Source organism: Argentina anserina, chromosome 3 (genome assembly GCF_933775445.1).
Source record: "Argentina anserina chromosome 3, drPotAnse1.1, whole genome shotgun sequence".
In the NCBI taxonomy this organism is placed as follows: Eukaryota; Viridiplantae; Streptophyta; class Magnoliopsida; order Rosales; family Rosaceae; genus Argentina; species Argentina anserina.
Window position 1 is genome coordinate 18,261,507 of NC_065874.1, and position 17,541 is coordinate 18,279,047.

The 17,541-nt window shown below is 37.3% G+C and overlaps 3 protein-coding genes across 6 annotated transcripts; all 3 read left to right on the forward strand.

The window, feature by feature from the left end:
* Positions 1-1,297: 1,297 nt before the first annotated feature.
* On the forward strand, positions 1,298-6,680 carry LOC126785965 (pentatricopeptide repeat-containing protein At2g13600-like). 4 transcript variants are annotated; one of them, XR_007671148.1, is made up of 4 exons: positions 1,298-1,555; positions 1,859-4,629; positions 5,064-5,211; positions 5,462-6,680. XR_007671148.1 is itself a non-coding variant. In XM_050511653.1 (3 exons), exon 2 carries the CDS (start codon positions 1,895-1,897, stop codon positions 4,622-4,624), a length of 2,730 nt encoding a protein of 909 aa, XP_050367610.1. In that variant the 5' UTR covers positions 1,298-1,555; positions 1,859-1,894; the 3' UTR covers positions 4,625-4,629; positions 5,064-6,680. The 4 variants fall into 4 exon arrangements, 1 of the variants encoding a protein (XP_050367610.1); XR_007671149.1 differs by having other exon boundaries at positions 6,230-6,680; XR_007671150.1 differs by having other exon boundaries at positions 6,298-6,680.
* A 415-nt stretch (positions 6,681-7,095) lies between these two features.
* LOC126787984 (histone deacetylase 8) lies at positions 7,096-9,142 on the forward strand. Its single transcript, XM_050513917.1, has 3 exons — positions 7,096-7,403; positions 7,612-8,192; positions 8,670-9,142. The coding sequence occupies exons 1-3, from the start codon at positions 7,154-7,156 to the stop codon at positions 8,970-8,972; spliced, it is 1,134 nt and encodes a 377-aa protein (XP_050369874.1). The 5' UTR covers positions 7,096-7,153; the 3' UTR covers positions 8,973-9,142.
* A 1,944-nt stretch (positions 9,143-11,086) lies between these two features.
* Positions 11,087-13,312, forward strand: LOC126787985 (aluminum-activated malate transporter 2-like). The gene is made up of 6 exons (XM_050513918.1): positions 11,087-11,412; positions 11,530-11,670; positions 11,794-12,066; positions 12,313-12,425; positions 12,601-12,744; positions 12,858-13,312. The coding sequence occupies exons 1-6, from the start codon at positions 11,151-11,153 to the stop codon at positions 13,263-13,265; spliced, it is 1,341 nt and encodes a 446-aa protein (XP_050369875.1). The 5' UTR covers positions 11,087-11,150; the 3' UTR covers positions 13,266-13,312.
* Positions 13,313-17,541: the final 4,229 nt, after the last annotated feature.

A 17,541-nucleotide genomic window follows, 5' to 3' on the forward strand; every position in this document is an offset into this window, starting at 1 on the left:
ATGATAAGAAGGGAGTGTACTCAGTCAAAAAGGGTATCATGTAGCTAATAATCATGCGTAGTTGGGGATGCAGGCTTTTTCATCGAGGCAAGGGGCTCTGAAGCTCTATTGGGATGTTATTTGGTATGCTAAAGTGCCATCTAAGGTGATATCGTTTGTTTGGAGGTTGTGTAGGGAGGTGATTCCAACTAAAGCAGCCTTGGCAAAAAAGGTGGGTTTATATGATGTGGTGAGGAGGTGGAGACTAGCCTTCATTTATTTTGTATGTGCTCGATAACAAAATGTTTTTGGCTTCATGGCCCTTTGAAGTTGAGAACAAAGAAGTTCCATGCTAACTTCATGGAGTGGTTTTGTATGGTGATTGATACATTGGCCAAGCCTCCCAGAGATGTGTTCATTATGATGTTATGGACTGAACAAAATAACATTTTGTGGAAGGGAGGTGTGAGTGATCTTTTTCACATGGTTGTTTGGGGAATGGAGTTTTTAGATGAGTATAGGGCTGTGGATCCAAGCTAGGTGAAGGGAGGGAAGAGGCCAGTGGTGAAGTGGAGCTGCCCTCCGCGAGGGAGAGTCAAGCTCAACACTAATGGAGCTTTTTGTCAAGTTTCTCAATTAGGAGGAGTAAGAGTGATTGTTAGAGACAGTAAAGGGAGGTGTATGGCAGCTTTGGCATGCCACTTTTCCCATGCACAAATTGCATTGCACATGGAGGCCGAGGCTCTTAGGGGTGGGCTTCTAATTGCAATAGATCAAAACTATAGTGAGCTTGAAATTGAATGTGATTGTGTTATGTTGATCAATGCGTTGAAGAAAAAAAATGAGGATTTACTGAAGGTGAATAATATTTTACAAGATTATCGTCGTTATTTATTGTTTTTCAATTTTATCCCCTTAAGTATGTTTATAGAGAATCAAATGAAGTAGCTCATAGGTTAGTTACCTTACTAAGAATCCTACTACGTCCCCTCGTTGTACTCAGTACTCACCATTATATGAGGAATAATCGATAAACTAATGGGGCATTCGCCCGTTGAAAAAGAAAAGAAAAAGGAAGTTCGATCAATGCTTCAATTGACGACGCTACTGGGCGTAGATATGCGCCGGTGTATTCTATAATAATCCTTTAAAATAAAAAACTCCTAAAAACCTAAAACAGACGCAGGCGCAATTCTTTCTCGCCGTGTTGCATTTCCAGCCTCTGCTCCTCTTTCTTTCTCTCTTTCACGGCGACTCCTCCTCTGCTCACGGCGGCGGTCTCTCTCATTCTCTCTCTCCCTCTGCTGATGGTTTTATCGGTTGTTGATTGAAAAGCTTCTCATATTGTCTCTCTAATTCGATAGAAAAGCAGACAGTTTCGCCGAGTTAACTGGATTTGGACAAGTAGAGTAGAGCAGCTAATGAACCTCTGATCCTATTGCTTCCTTGGCCAACCACAGGGTGTGTCTGTGGATTGGTTGGCAACCCTCCCCCCTCCCTTATGCACATTCTTCTCTTTGATGCTGCTGCTCCTGCCCCTCAACTAGTCTGCTCTTTATAGTTATTTCTCAATTGGGTAGGTACTTCTGGTGTATTTCCTTTTGTTGCTCTTGCTCTTTCTTGTATCTTTGTTTGGATTATTTGTTGAATTGAAGTTCGTTTGATCTTTATACCTTATAAATTATATCATTTATATGCTACCTGTATTTCCTGTCGCGTTTGAGATTTTGTTCTTCATCATATAACTATTGAGTTTTAAATTCTCTTTTTCTAGATTGAATAGTCTTGATCTGAATATCTTGTATTTCTCAATCATTTACTATTACTGCTGTTGTATTATACCATGTATTATATTGTTTTATTTTATGCAAACTTGCAGGAATCTGTCAAGGATTGAATAAGCTAACTATCTTAAATGTTCTCAATTCAACATCCATGGAAGTGTCTTCGGAACTTTTCAAGCCTAATAAATCGCTGTATCGCAACCCAAGAAAATCTTTCATCAAACCTTATTCTTTGCCACGACCCCTCCATGGAACAATCTTACATGCAACTGTCACAAAAATTCTATGAAGCCATGAAAGCTTCTGGATCTGTAAGGTCAGCACCCTTTGCGCGAAAACTTCATGCCCAACTTATCTCTGTAGGATTGGAATCTGCCATTTTCCTCCAGAACCATCTCTTGCACATGTACTCCCGTTGCAGCTTGATAGATGATGCTCGCCGGATTTTCTTTAGTATTCAACATCCTAATGTGTTTAGTTGGAACACAATGATTAGTGCGTTGGTAGACTTGGGTCACATGGAGGAGGCAGAGAAGTTGTTCAATAAAATGCCTGTGAGAGACTCTGTCTCTTGGACAACAATAATGTCTGGCCATTTTCGTAACGGGCAACCTGAGGATGCAATTAAAGTGTTTGCTTCAATGGTATGCAATTCTGACAGTTTTGGTGACCCATTTTCCTTCTCTTGTGTAATGAAGGCTTGTGGCAGTATTGGTCACATTAAGTTGGCTCTTCAGTTGCATACTCTAGTGGAGAAATTAAATTTCGGAGGCAATATGGTTATTCAAAATTCAGTAATTGATATGTATATCAAGTGTGGTGCACTACGATTGGCTGAGAAGTTGTTTATGAGGATACCTAACCCTACTTTGTTTTGTTGGAACAGTATGATCTATGGTTGCTCTAAACTTTATGGGGTCAGAAGAGCTCTCCATATGTTCATTGATATGCCTGAACGTGATTGTGTGACATGGAGTACCATAATATCAATCTTTTCTCAACATGGTTTTGGGGTTGAAAGTCTTAGTATGTTTGTTGAGATGTGGAATCATGGTTTTAGACCAAATGCTATGATATATGGCACTGTACTTAGTGCATGTGCAAGTATACATGATCTTGAATGGGGTTGTCATTTGCATGCTAGGATACTCCGTATGGAATCAAGTATAGATGTTTTTGCGGGTAGCGGGCTGATTGATATGTATGTAAAATGTGGTCAGTTGCATCTTGCAAGGCAGGTGTTTGACAACATGACAGAACACAATGCAGTTTCTTGGACTTCTATGATCAGTGGAGTCATGCAGTTTGGGTTCAACGATGAAGCCTTTGTATTGTTTAACAGAATGAGAAAGGCTTCAGTTGTCTTGGATGAGTTTACTCTTGCAACAGTGCTTGGGGTTTGTTCAGGCCATGATCATGCGTGCTTTGGGGAGCAGCTCCATGCATATACAATCAAGGGTGGAATGATCTCCTCTATTCCTGTAGGGAATGCTCTGGTTACATTGTATGCAAAATGTGGAAATACTGATAAAGCTATCCAAGCATTTGAGTTGATGCCTGCTAAAGATATAATATCGTGGACTGCCATGATCACGGCATTCTCTCAAACTGGTAATGTTGAAAAATCCCGAGAATATTTTGATAAGATGCCAGAGCGAAATGTCATAAGTTGGAACTCAATGTTGGGAACATATTTTCAAAATGGTTTATGGGAAGAAGGCCTAAAATTGTATACTACAATGCGAAGTGTAGGGGTTAACCTAGATTGGATCACACTGGCTACTTCAATCAGTGCCTGTGCTGATTTAGCAATGTTGAAACTTGGGGTGCAGATTGTAGCTCAAGCTGAAAAATTAGGATTTGGTTCTAATGTTTCAGTCGTGAATAGCATTATAACTATGTATTCAAGATGTGGGCGAATTATAGAAGCAAAAGCAGTGTTTGATTCATTATGCAATAAAGATTTGATATCTTGGAATGCAATTATGGCAGGATATGCTCAAAATGGACAAGGTAGGAAGGTGATTGAGGTTTTTGAAAACATGTTGAAAATGGACTGCACACCTGATCATATAAGCTATGTATCTGTTCTATCAGGTTGTAGTCATTCAGGGATGGTAACAGATGGGAAACACTACTTCAGTTCTATGACTGAAGCATTTGGCGTCCATCCTACATGTGAACATTTTGTTTGTATGGTAGATCTACTTGGTCGGGCTGGATTACTGAAAGAGGCTAGAAATTTGATTGATGGCATGCCCTTTAAGCCAAATGCTGCTATCTGGGGGGCACTTCTTGGTGCTTGCCGGCTTCACCGCGATTATAATCTAGCAGAATATGCAGCAAGAAATTTACAAGAATTAGATTTAAATGATTCTGGCAGTTATGTCCTTCTAGCTAATACATATTCAGATTGTGGACAACTAGAAGCTTTTGCAGATGTAAGAAATCAGATGAGAAAGAAAGGAATAGAGAAAAATCCTGGCTGTAGTTGGATAGAGGTTAATAATAGAGTACATGTGTTTACTGTAGATGACACTAATCATCCCCAAATCAAGGATGTTTATAAAATACTGGAGGAGATAGTCAAGAAGATTGAAGATACAGGATGCTATGTCAAATCAACTAATGCAGTTCGTTCTCAGTGCCATCACAGCGAGAAGCTTGCTGTTGCTTTTGGGCTGCTTCAATTGCCTGCTTGGATGCCTATATATGTGATGAAAAATCTTCGAGTTTGCCATGATTGTCACTTGGTAATCAAGCTGATCTCCCTTGTTACCTCAAGGGAACTTATAGTGCGGGATGGACATCGGTTTCATCATTTCGAGAATGGATGTTGCTCTTGTGGAGACTACTGGTGATCTGGGTATGTGACACATTCTCTAATTTACTCACGTTTCTTTTTTGTTTTTTGTTTTTATCCAAATATGGTTATGGAATGAAAACTACACATTTTGGTTGGAAATCCTATTTATTTACATGAATTACTTTATCCATCCACTAATTTTAGTTTCCTATTAAGGGAATCAATCATTCTATCAAGTAAGGAGGATCAGAAAGGCCATTTGTATTCTAAATCATTGTCATGACTTCGTTAATCTTATCTGAAATTGTTTAATGCAGAATCTGAAAAGATACATGTGATATGAACTATGTCATGCTCACGTATATCCTTTGTTTTACTTTAGCCACAAGTATGAGAACAATAAATATATGTAAAATATTGTCAAATTTGAAGAGAATCACTCTCAAGTGCATTTATCTTAACATTTTGATTTTATTTGATCCTTTTGTGTCCAGGTTTTACAACCGGAGAACTCTCATAGAGTCAAGAACATGGTTTCAATTTTAGTGAGAGGCCTTATCTCTCCTCGCGTTCCTTGGCTTCTTGGAAGGCATGAGTGCATGACCTGCTTCCTCCCTGAATTGCCTTTTTTCCACTCTTCAGGTAATTGGATTCATTTTTGGTTCAGTTGGCATATTGTTGCATTGGTGTTTTGTAGTTTTTTTAATCATGTTCAATGTTGCTTCAGTTTTGTGTCATTTTTTTAATTATTTATTCACACAACTACCCAGTACTGTTTTGAAGCAAAATTTATATGGATTTGCCAAATATTATTTGCATACATATGTTCCTAGTGCCTAATATATGTTATTATCGGGGATACTTAATTGAACTAATTATAAACATAAATCAGATAAAGAGGGAGGTGTCTGCAATGAAACATGTGCTTGATATACCTCAAAAAATTGTTTATGCATTGACCAGGCCTATAAGTCACCATGCTCAGTCTCCTTGAGCTGATTGCTACTACTTAACAGTGCTGGTCGTTCTGTTCAAGTGACTTTACATCCAGGGTTCCCAGCAATAAGAAAGTTTGAGCTTGAAATGATAGTCCTGGTCATTAGCTAAGATTTAAATGACGTAAGTTTAGTCTTTCTGCTAACTTTTTATCTAAACTATTATTTTGATTATGTAAGTGGCACATCGATACTTCAGATTCCTTGTCTACAATTTATAATATTTATTCTGTGAAAGAACATGAAGTGAGCGATGCATCTGGATATAATTTAATCTGCTATTTTGCCTCGTTCTGCTATAAATAACCGTAAATAGGTTATAAAGTTATAAACTACAGGGCAAATAACAGAATAGAATTCAATCTTCAGGGTTCATAATCTTCAGAACTCACACTTCAGATTAGAGCAGAAAATATTCGTTTCTAATAAAAGTAAGAGTCTCCATGACTTTATGTAGAGGCTTTTGATGATATTAAACTTCATTTTGCCTATGGTATCCAATATAACTACCAGATATGCAGCATCAATCCCCAATACAGTATGGATTTGATGTTTATGTCTTGCTGCTTTGTAAGAAACTTTTTACTACTAGTGTTAAATTAATTTGGACTAGCTGATAGATATCACTGCTTATGAACAATTGGATCAATATTGCTTACGCACAGCTGGATCTAAATAGAAGGGAATGTTTGTAAATGGAGTGTTATAAAGGGATTGCCCGGATTGTTTGCAGCCCGGTGCGTAGGCACTGGTCAGTATTGTAGAAGTCTTCTGGATCTTACAAGGAAGATATGACATGACTTGCTCAGCAGCTGTGCTCAACGTACTGATCTCTTTTTTATCCGATGCCAGTGCTTTTACAGTTTTACCTCGAGGAGAGTGATTGCCTGTAGAAGGTATTGAATCCAGTAAAAGATTCCAGAAAGATACCCCATTTTTTCTGAGGTGATCAATTTATACTGTATTATAGTAACTTGTAGAATTCTGTCTAATATACTAATGTTATTGCAGAGAAACTATAGTGATGTAACTAATGTTATCGCAAATACTTATTCACTCGTTTGAAAGTAAATATACTGCTTACTTGTATTGTTTGTATGCACATCCCCCATAAAAAAAGAAACAACTGTCTTCTCTTGTTTATGAACTTGAACTCAAAACAATTCTCAATTCTCATTTCTCATTGTGCACTCTGTAACTTCTCATTTAGAGTCAGCTTTTACAAATTTACAAATACAAAACAATGCAATCCTGTCCAACTAAACATCTCAAGAACTCAACAATCAATCAATTTGAGAATTATGAAAGCAACTCACATCTCTAGGAAATCATAAGCTGTTGAAATCACTCAAAATCAGCTCTGTCTCACAACTTGAGCAAGTAAACACAAGATTTAAGTCGGTACCATGGAATGTGAGTTGTAATAAATCATCGTTTTGAAAAGAAAAAAAAAAGATATTGAAACATAAAAGGTTGAAATACAAAACAAAGCCATTTCATATTTTCATCGCCTCAAAATATTGTACAAAAAGGTAAACGACTATAAAAGTCTATAACAGAGTTGGGCACCGGCGGCGGCAAGGAGCGCCATGGCTGCTTCAACTGAGCGCGTGGATGTGTTCTGGGATTCCGGCATGCTGAATCATGACTCGGGCACCGGAGTATTTGACACTGGAATGGATCCTGGATTCCTTGACGTCCTAGAAAAGCACCCGGAGAACTCTGATAGAGTCAAGAACATGGTTTCTATTCTTAAGCGTGGCCCAATCTCTCCCTATATTTCTTGGCTTCCTGGAAGACATGCTCTGCTTCCTGAATTGCTCTCCTTCCACTCTCCAGGTTACTCCTTCAATTCCCATATCATTCGAGTTTTGTTGTGTTTAGATTATGTCTTCTGTTGTTTGGATTGTTACATTATGTTGTCTTTTGTTGTTTGAGTGAAACAAATTCGAGATGAGTTTGTCAAGTATTCATGCTTTTTGCTTGCTTATTTTCAGACATAAGTTATAGTTATCTAATGTCAGTAATGTGTGTGCAACTTTCCCAGAATACATAAATGAACTAGTTGAAGCAGATGAAGAGGGAGGTAAAATGCTATGTGCCGGGACGTTCTTGAACCCGGGCTCGTGGGATGCCGCCCTTCTTGCTGCCGGTACTACACTATCCGCAATGAAGCATGTGCTTGATGGAATTGGCAAAATTGCATATGCATTGGTCAGGCCTCCAGGTCACCATGCTCAGCCTACTCGAGCTGACGGCTACTGCTTCCTTAACAATGCTGGTCTTGCGGTTCAGTTGGCTTTAATATCTGGATGTGCAAAGGTGGCGGTTATAGACATCGATGTTCATTATGGCAATGGGACTGCCGAGGGGTTCTATCGGTCTGATAAGGTTCTTACAACCTCCCTTCATATGAATCATGGTACTTGGGGTCCATCTCACCCACAGAATGGCTCTATTCATGAGCTCGGTGAAGAGGAGGGTTTCGGTTATAATTTGAATATACCTTTGCCCAATGGGACAGGGGACCGAGGATATGTGTATGCTATGAATGAGTTGGTTGTCCCAGCAATCAGGAAGTTTGAACCTCTAATGATAGTTTTGGTGATTGGCCAAGATTCAAGTGCTGTAAGTTCTGCTCAACTTTTATTACAGAACATGTCTCAATTTTAAGATTCTGTGTGTTAATCTACAATATGTATAGAATGTGAGAATTTTTTAAGTGCAGTTTATCTACAATATGCAATCTATGAGAGAACTTTATTCTAATCATAAGCCATCTGTGTATAAAATTGTACTATTATGCCTAGAAGTTTGCTACTATGTACACTGAGACTCTGAGAGCTATGCTTATGATTTTCTTGCTATGTAAGTGAGAACTTGTTACTGGTAGTTCAGTTTTGACTAAATAAATTTTGAGTCTAGCAGAACCAGAGTTCTCAATGTCTTTGAGTACAGAACTACCGACTATTTTTTTTTTCAGAAAAGTTATTTTTAATTAGACTATCAGCATTAGTCATGAATACAGTGTGGAAATCGAGTTTGAGGATATCTATGATTAGTACTCAGAAAATTTAAATAGCTTATAGATGCCTGTTTGTGTAGTTTGATCCAAATGGAAGGCAATGTTTGACAATGGATGGTTATAGAGAGATTGGCAAGATAGTTCGTAGCCTGGTGGATAGGTACTGTGGTGGACGTCTTCTGATTGTCCAAGAAGGTGGATATCACATTACATACTCGGCCTATTGTCTTCATGCAACACTTGAAGGTGTGCTCAACCTACCGATTCCTTTGTTATCCGATCCCATTGCTTATTACCCTGAGGACGAGCACTTATCTATGGAAGGTATTGAAACCATAAAAAGATTCCAGAAAGATACTGTACCGTTTTTGTCAGGTGATTAATTTGTTTTTGTAGTGTGGTACCTTGTAGAGTTTTCTGTCTGTGATATAGACTTACAGTAATGTTATTGCAAAAAAACTAGTATAGTTTACTTTGTTCTAATTGTGTGATAGAAAACTTGCTACGTACAATCCTTATTGTTTTTGTAGTAACATCCTTCTTACTTGTGAAATTAGTGTGGTCTTGGTCTGTTCACATAATTCATTTGAAACTCTAAATTATGATATATCTTCCGTCCAAATTCTAGCTACCCAGATCAGACATACTGTTACCTTTTCTCATTTATCTTACCAACTAGTGTGCAAAAGATTAATTATGAGTACCCTGTAGAAATTGCTCACCACTTCTGCACAAAATTTTTGATTTAAATGGAAGCCAATATTTAACAAGCAATGGCTGTCCAATGTCAAATTCACGTACCTACTTCACATACTCAACATATATATTGGGAAATAATTCCGGTCTGCTCACGCTACTAATTCCTTTGGTTTCCAACTATGAAACCAAACGCCGACAATGGAATGATTTTCGTTCCAATAATGTGTCTCATACCCTGTGAATTAAAAAACGAGTTTTCACAAGAACAATATATCGCAAACCATAAGAACAATCTTGTGCAGGATTGGACAAATCACGCACATGATATTATTAATAATGCTATTGCTTTTAAGTAAAAAAAAAAAAGGGTGCTTGATGTATTAAAGGACAATCATGACTAGAGCTCTTACATTATTTATTCAATTTTCTTGTTCTATCAGAAGAAATATTCAGCGAAAATAAGCTAAATGACAGCTGAAATTATGGTCGGTTTCTTCTGTCTATTATTATTGATTTTCAAGTTTGGACACATGGGGTATATATCCATGTGAGACCTGGATTGTAAATTTCTAAGGATCCATCCTCATGTTGGACGAGCGCAGCAGCTCCGACACAGTATTTATCTTCTTTCGTCCAACATGAGGATAGGTGTTATGTTAACTCATGGATAAGAAAACAATTTCGAAGAGGGCAAGGAAATTGTTGGAGGCTGATTAATTAGAAGTTCTCTAGTTAACTACCTATAGTAGCTGTTTTGTTTTGAACTCAAACACGAATTTTAAAATTGCGTGCGCGGAAGGATCTATTACGACGGCAAGAACAAATTTATTATATTTGAGATAGTGCAATATGATGATCGAAGTTGCAGACAGAACTTCCTACAAGTGTAAAACGAAATTAACTACAATCTAAAATATATGGCAGCAATTTACAGTAAGCTGTAATAAACAATTTGTTACCGAAGACGAATCATGCTACAGAAGTCCATTTGGTCTTGATCGAAATCATGAACGTACTCAAGTAGTCAAGTTATTATATATGTGAGCCTCGTGTAATCGAAAAAAAAATGTGAACCTCGAAATATTTGAGTGATGCCATATAATGGTAAGAAAATGACCACTCATTCCTAATTTGAAATACAAGCAAACTGACCTTCAAAATATATTCTCAAGACATTGGCAGAGCAGTGACGGAGCTCAATTTCAACTATTTTATGCATAACAACGTCAATATGGCATGGTATGCAAAATCAATCGATTTTTATCATAATCTGTACATACAATGATGATCTACAAGTCGGTAACACGAATCATCAGTAATCTCATGAAGCATAGATATATAAAAGGGGAAACTAGATTTGAAACTAAGGAGGAAGGTATATGTTGTTGACTAGGGCCAAAACCCTAAAACCATGGGTACGTAGTAATAGGTATCCATGTTTGACCTGTCCCGGAGTCATATGAAGAAGGCGCCCAGCTCGTTCTGGTGTCTCTCACCAGTCTCACGTGTAAGTAACCAAAATGCATGGCTCTAGATATATTATCAATTACTTTTGGGTTAATATTTCATTAACAATTGAGAAGAATATTTCTAGAAGAAAGATTTTAACCACCGAACTTAATTAATTGCCAACTTATATGCTTGTACCTGATCGATAGAGATATATAACATATTTTATGTATGGCAATTTGTCCCATAACGTACCACACTTCTTACTTAATATATACACTACTACTTGGCATTGTTCAGTCACACTCGCATTCCTAGACATCTAAACCCACCAAATACTTTACTAGCTAGAGAGCTGTGATCTCTCTATCTTCTCCTGCAGCTAGATTCCGGCAGCTATAGCACTGACATCCATGGCGTCTTCAAATTACAACCATGATCAGGTTAAAGCTGCAGGTCTCTTCGAGAGGTTTTGGGGGAAGATAGTCAGGTTTGGCTTGATGTTGAAGAAACTAGGGCAGGATGATCCGAGAAGAATCGTTCATTCATTCAAAGTGGCTCTTGCTCTTACATTGGTGTCCGTGTTATTCTACTTTGAACCACTCTTTGAGGGTTTTGGTATTGCTGCTATGTGGGCAATTCTTTCTGTTGTGGTCGTTTTCGAATTTTCTGTTGGTAAGTTCATATATATCTCATACACGCAATAATCAACCATATTATTTCTCTCTATGCATAAGGATTTAGATTAATCTTAAACTCTATGTATTAAATTATTTTGTTCAAAATATTCAGGTGCAACATTAGGACGAGGTTTCAATAGAATGTTGGCAACTATAGTAGCTGCTGCTCTTGGTATTGGAGCTCACAGATTAGCCACTCTCTCTGGAAATCAAGGAGAGCCTGTACTAATTGCTCTCTTTGTCTTCGTAGAAGGTACTATCTAATTAGATTAAGATGCATGATATATTATACACTAATTAGTAATTACAGTAATTAGATTATGTACATGCTTCAATATTCTTCAAAGCTTAATTTTGGTTTTTGAACTTGATGCAGCTGGAATAGTGACATTCTTCAGATTCATTCCCCAAATGAAGGCAAGATACAATTATGGGCTGCTGATATTCAACTTGACATTCTGCCTAGTATCGGTGTCTGGCTATCGCGACGATGAGGTTATACGAATGGCATTCGAGAGGGTAGGTACCATCATCATCGGAAGCTGTATTGCTGTAGCTGTTTGTGTTTTAATTCGTCCAGTATGGATTGGAGTGGAACTTCACAATCAGATCGCTACCAACATGGAAAAGCTTGCCAATTTCTTAGAAGGTCAGATATATATCTAGCTATCAGCAATCATTAATTATCTAAACTCCTGCAATTTTTCCTTTTTAATTATCAGGTACGTACATAGATTCATGCAATTCATGTGTACTTCGTAAAATATACTTCAAACTACACACACACACTGTGACACACATATTTTGTACATGTTTTACTCCTTTTCAGCTACTAAGTTTGAAGTTAATATATATCTAACAATTAGTTTTTGCATGTAAAATTACCTAATTACAGGATTTGGAGATGAATACTTCAAATTGAATGAGAATGGGCAGACCAGAGACCAGTCATTGAGTCTTCAAGGATACAAAAGTGTTCTAACTTCAAAAGGCAGTGAAGACACTATGGTAATTAAGATCAAAATTTTCAAGAGAACTAAGAGTCTGAGAATATATATCATATATCGCCTTAAAGCTAGTTTGCATCCTCCTATTTGATCACTCGCTTCACTCGTAGCAAACGGATTTTAATCAGGTGTACGTACGTTATATATTCTAATTTAATTTTCTTGCTGTTTCACAGGCTAATTTGGCAAGATGGGAACCACGCCATGGGTGGTTTAGTTTTCGTCATCCATGGAATCAATACTTGAAAGTTGGAAACCTAACTCGCCATTGTGCAATCAAAATTGAAGCTCTCAACAGCTACCTTACCTCTGAAACCCAAGTACGCTAATGAAACACTTCCCCAAGCTATATATATTGAAAATATATATAGCATATATATATAATTATATACACACACATATGATCTGACTTATTTGATATTATTTCTTTTAGGCACCCCCAGAAGTTAAGAGCATAATACAAGGGCCAAGCATGATTATAAGCTCAGAGTGCGGAAAAGCATTGAAGGAGTTAGCAACCTCAATGAAGAAGATGATCAAATCATCCTCATACGAGCCTCACATTGCAAACTCAAAAGAAGCCGCGGAAGAACTCAAGGTTGTTATAAGGTCAAGCTTGTGTAAGCATTCAGCTGATTCCCTACATATTATACAAGAAGGTGCAGTGGCTTCATTACTCTTTCAAATTATCACATGTACAGAGGATATTGCTGAAGCTGCGCATAAACTAGCATCGCAAGCACATTTCAAGGATGTGAAGCCTAGAGTAACACCAGACCAGGAAAATTCTGTGAATGATGGGCCACACCATGTTATTACGATTGCGGACACAGCGACCTGATCTAGCTAACACGAAACTCTGGCAATTAGTCGAAGAGTAATAGTGTAGAGCTGTGTGGATACTTGAGAGCATTTCTCTCTATCAATAAATAAATTGATGGGAATGCTTCTGTAGGTTTTTTTATTTAGGTTTCATTTTTCTCTCCCTTCATGCATCGGCTATACCAGGGAGTTCTTAGATATGTTGATTTTCCCTATGAGGTTCCGCTGGAGCTCAGAGGTTCGGACAGTATTGTACGTTTTGTGATCCTGCAGAAAATGATAAAATGTCACCTTTTGTGATCCTAAGCTTTACCTATCCACTTACAGTGTTAATTATTATCTTACTGATAGACGGTCCTGAGTTTTATGGTGCCCCGGGCGAAAAAAAATTAGGTGCCCAATCACTCTTAAGAGACATCAATATATGATTCTGACTTTCCTAATACTCATTTGTACGTAATTCATTTCATCGACTCTTAAACAAAGTTTCTATTAAAAAATCCATGACTATTTCTTTGTTTGAGAAACTTGAATTGAGAGTTGTTTCAAAAGTATCATCACTCAAATCAATTTTTTTAGAACGAAATAAAGTAAGCGAACATACTAATGTTGATTTTCTCAATTCAGTAGAGCTGACCTTTGTGCCTTGTTATCACCACACCTCTCGCTAGAAAATAGCTATTGAGTGGATTCCTATTGCATTGGAAAATAGACTTCCGTAGATTTTCATCCATATATTATACGTTGTCTGAGTCATCGTGAGCTGTTAAGGAGAGTCCGTCAAAGTTGGACTACGAATCCTGACAGCTTTCTGATTCTTGCATGGATTGGGCTTCTAAGTGCATATCTTATTCTCCTTGATAATTTTGATTTATATGCATGAAAATATCTTCATATACACCTTGAAAATCCATCTCCAACTTGGTTTTGAAATCGAACTCCCAATAGGAAACCATCAATGCCGCATGGACTCTCCTAATCCTACTAGGAAACTGATTTTCAGTCTCTCCTCTTTCCTTGCGCAACTAGGATTGCTTTCATTTTCCAACATGGATTTGTCTTTCCTAATAAGAATAAGTACGTTAGAAACAAAGAAATAAGAAAGGATGAATCCTACTCGAACAAGCAATATTATCTCAACAAGGATTCTTAACACTTAGCACGATTTCATCATCAATTCACTCATAATCGATATAAACTCTACCTAGACACCTATTCATATAAAAGAAACTAAAACATACTAAATAAGACGTAACAGAGAGTAAGAATAGGGCATAAACGCATTAAGAACGTCACACTTTGTGCTCCTATCACATGGATCTTATTCAAAATCAGGAGTGCAATGAGCCTCATGATCGGCTTTCAATTTCTCCTTTGGTTGAAAGTCCTCAACTTCGAGCTTGATGGTAGCATTAGCATCATGCATCTCCACATCTTCAACATAGTTGCTTTCATTGGACAAGTATTGCTTGCACTTATCGTGAGCTCGAACAATCTCCTTAGGAGCACGACATTGCTTATGAAAGTGCTTATAACCGCACTTGTAGCATGGAAGGTTCAGATTTGGAACCTTTGCCAAGTTGTCAGATTTGGAGGGTCGGGAGGCACCACGGCCTCGAGGGTTAAACGGGCCAGCCCCGGCGCCATCTTTAGTCCAACTCATGTTACGACTAGGCCCTCTGTTTCCTCCAGTTTGGTACGGTGCAGATTAATCCCTTGATTTCTCTTTTCGACTTTCTCTCTTACTTTCTGATTAGCTTATGGAACTCCTTTTTGTTAGGTTAATATTAACCTAGTAATGTTTGCCTTATTCTTATTATTTTGCTTTATATTTTTGTATATTTATTTATTTCTTTTTACGTTTCCTACTCATGCTAGGAAAATGTGCAAATGATCGGAAACACGTCAAGAAGAGTGGATTTAGCGCACATTATGGATTCGGGTGAAAGTTTCAAGCTAAAAAGAGCAAATGTGGAGATTTCATAAGAAAAGAAAAGTCAACGCCGGAAAATGCCGGTTAAACTCCGGCGATGAGAAGGTGGTTGCCGGAAATGGTGGTGGTTAAAGTCAATAAGTCAATGAAGCATATTGGTGAATTATGAATTGTAAATTTTAATTTACAATTTAAATTCAAAATAGAAGAAGACAAATGAAGGAGACAATTTCAAGAACAAGATCCTCAATTTGTGCTCCATGAATTGGGGATTTAAATTTAAAATAGAAGAAGACAAATGAAGGGGACCATTTCAAGAACAAGATCCACAATTTGTGCTTCTACATTTGTCCACCATATCTAACCATTCATCCCCTTACATCTCCACCATTCATTTGTGACCTTAAGGCCTTTAAATACCCTCATTCTTCACAAATTCGTGCATTCTCCTTCACCACACTAAAACTCCATCAAAACTTCATATTTTCCATAGTTTTAACATAGTTTTCTTAGGCCTAAGTCATAGATATCAAGTTGTGCAAAGAAAAGTGTAAAGTGTCTTGAGTTTTCACCAAAAACTAAAGATCCTTTACACCCTTGATCAATCACAAACTTGTTTCATAGATTTGGGTCACTTCACTCTCTTTATCCTCTACTCATACTCTTTCTCAACCCTTGTTCTTTGTTCCTAGATTGTGTGGATAAAGTATGGTGTTCATGGAGTTCTTCTTTTGTTAGAACCCATTAATACCATACTTAGAAGCATTTTCTTTCTTATTACATCTTTGTGGGTAGTAAGCCTTTAGAGGTACGGTTTGGTATCATTTGTACCAAACCCTTGGTAATCTCTTCTCTCTTTACTCTACTTCTCTTTTGATGTATTTCATTTTCAAGGGTGTTGTATTTAATGGGTTGTGAGTAGTTGGATTTGAGGCTAGGCTAGCCCTAGCCAAACTCATGTGCTAATGAATTCATTTTACTTTTAATTGATGTTGATGCATGTTGAATCTATGGGCTTCTACACTTAAAATGCTTACTAAATGTGTTACTAGTTTTGTCACCTAGAAACATGTTTAGGTAATTAATGAATCGGAATTTGAACTTGACAACTTCTTGAATCCGTGAGCATGGGTAGCCTTTAGGTGGTGGCTTAGTGTTTCTTACGGGAAATACTAAGTTGCTTGAATTTCTTACCATGAACTTAATGCTTGTTCCATGAGTGTAATTACTCTAAGGGGGTGTTATGCTTGTGGTACATAGCCCACTTGTATTATAAGGTAATATAATTGGGACTAAGGTTTTGTGATTTAATTTGGCTCCAAAAGACTTTGTTAAATTACATGATTAGTTGGTTTCTTGGTAGCTTCACCAAAGCACTAGGGGGAAGTTTGTCAAACATGTTATGCATTAATCTTGAGTTACATTTGTGCATGAGTAAGGCTAGGTGCAATGCCTAAGTCTCTACTCCTCTTTTGATTCTATCTCTACATTTACCTTTCTTTGTTGTTTTAGTGCAAGAATTAGTTTACTTAGCTTAATTCTAAAATCAACCAAGTCGATTCACTACCACTTGTTAATACCATCTCCATGATTCTTAGCTTCCAAAGGGCTAAGGTTGTGAACTTGTAAAAAGTTAGAATGCATGTTTTTCTAGTTTTTCTTGCGAAAATCTAGTTAGAGTTGAGTTTCCCCCAATCCCTTGGGTACGATACTCTACACTTTCCCTTACTAAAACTTGACCTCCTATACTTGGGAGTAGGTAGTTTCACCCATAAATACACATAATCATACTTAAGTGATTCAACCAACAAGTTTTTGGCGCCGTTGCCGGGGATTGAGGTAAAACTTAATTCCTATTAGGTTTCTAAGGGACTAGAGAACCCATTTTTTTCTAGTTTACTTTTTTTTATGTTTGTAAATATCTACCTTACTTTTGAAGTTGACACAAGTACTTTTGATAAGTGGAATGGTAGTTGTGGTAAGAAGAAAATAAATTGCATGCATGTTTCAAATGGAAAAGTAATCTTGCCTAATTATTATTTACTTATTACTTGTGCAAGCTCACATTCTAGTTGGTTAAAATTTGTAAATTTAAATATAAGGTACTCACTTTCTTTAGAATTAGAGGTTGATTGGAACTTGTAAATTTCAAAGTAAATTGGATTAGGGGCTTTATCCTTGTACCGTCGAGTTTAATCACTCTTCATCGAAAAGTTGAGTGGTAAACAACACCCAAGGATGGAATTCCTCTTCTATTTTACTAAGTGAATCGGATTTGGATTTTTTTTTTTGTAACGTATTTGTTTATCGCTCTTCCAAATAGGCGCACCTTAGTAGGATTATGATGTCTAGGTAAGTGGAT